General features: G+C 42.2%; 1 protein-coding gene across 2 annotated transcripts in view; it reads left to right on the top strand.

Moving 5' to 3' along the window:
• HIF1A (hypoxia inducible factor 1 alpha subunit) overlaps positions 1-1,184 on the top strand; it is a 20,803-nt gene extending 19,619 nt beyond the window's left edge. For both annotated transcript variants that reach the window (XM_019550932.1, XM_019550934.1), the window contains exons 14-15: positions 683-809; positions 981-1,184. In XM_019550932.1, coding sequence (XP_019406477.1) covers positions 683-809; positions 981-1,132 — 279 coding nt within the window. In that variant the 3' untranslated portion in view covers positions 1,133-1,184. The remainder of the gene's footprint in view (positions 1-682; positions 810-980) is intronic.
• Positions 1,185-1,190: the final 6 nt, after the last annotated feature.

The following is a 1,190-nucleotide window of genomic DNA, read 5'->3' on the forward strand; positions in this document are numbered from 1 at the left end:
AGGTGGCCTTCCTCTGGACCCTCTCAATGTTGGGCCCCAAGTCATCTCAGCTGGGACTTGAACCCAGATCTCCCACCTTGCAGGCAGGAATACAGCCACCACTGGCTTCTCTTTTATCAACAAAGAAATTTTCTCTCTGATAGAAAGAAAGGTTCAAGGGTCCATAATGGCAGCAAGTACAGAAGAGCTGAGCTGAGTGGCAAAATAACAGACCAAAATTCACACCATCATTTCTTTGTAAATCAGTTTGCCTTTCTGAAAGGCAAGTAGCACATGAAAACCCAGAACACAAGTCATTCCACAGAAGAGGAGCAATACCACTCTTAATTTGCAGAGGGAGATGTCTGTTTGTTTTGATGCATTTTGCTACTGCTCTGACACTGGTAGTAACTAGGAAAAGGCAACGTACATGTATGCATATTTACACAAATCTTGGAACAGGTGGCTGGCTTTACAAAATCCTGTTTAGCAGGTTGTACTCTTTTTAAGTTCACTTAGAAATAAGTTCTTTGTAAACAGGGCCTTCACTCAATTGCGCTAAAACTTCCTTTGCCATGCATTGAATGCACTTAATTTTAATTTGTAGCAATGCTTAGTTATACCAGTCCTGATGGGTTGACAGTAAATTTAAGAGGAAGCCCTAGATTTGCAATAATAAAAATTACTCTACTTTTTATTTTAGGGGTCTTTATTCCAGCCGTCAGGTGATTGTGGACCAAACGCATCGCTTTCTTGGAAACGTGTAAAAGGCTGCAAATGTAACGGCCACAATGGAGTGGAGCAAAAGACAGTCATTCTGCTATCGACGGGTTGGTGTTTTGTGTGTTTCTGTGATGGGGAGAGGGCGCGAGACCTGAATCAAATTGAGCGTTAAAACTATCAGCAGGATGAATCTGCCTCCCCTGTAAACAACTTGGAGGAAATGATAAACACCACGGTTAATAATGTGCGCTCATCTGTTCTCTTTTCCTCCCATTTAGATATAGCAAGTAAGCTCCTAGGGCAGTCGATGGATGAGTGTGGACTACCACAACTTACAAGTTATGATTGCGAAGTAAATGCTCCCATACAAGGCAACAGAAACCTGCTACAAGGTGAAGAATTGCTCAGAGCTCTGGATCAAGTTAACTGAGCTTTCCAATACTTGTTCCTTTTTCTGGACACTGGTGAATCATCACTGAAAGCAGTCT

This window comes from Crocodylus porosus, unplaced genomic scaffold (genome assembly GCF_001723895.1).
Source record: "Crocodylus porosus isolate Cpor-Errol unplaced genomic scaffold, CroPor_comp1, whole genome shotgun sequence".
In the NCBI taxonomy this organism is placed as follows: domain Eukaryota; kingdom Metazoa; phylum Chordata; order Crocodylia; family Crocodylidae; genus Crocodylus; species Crocodylus porosus.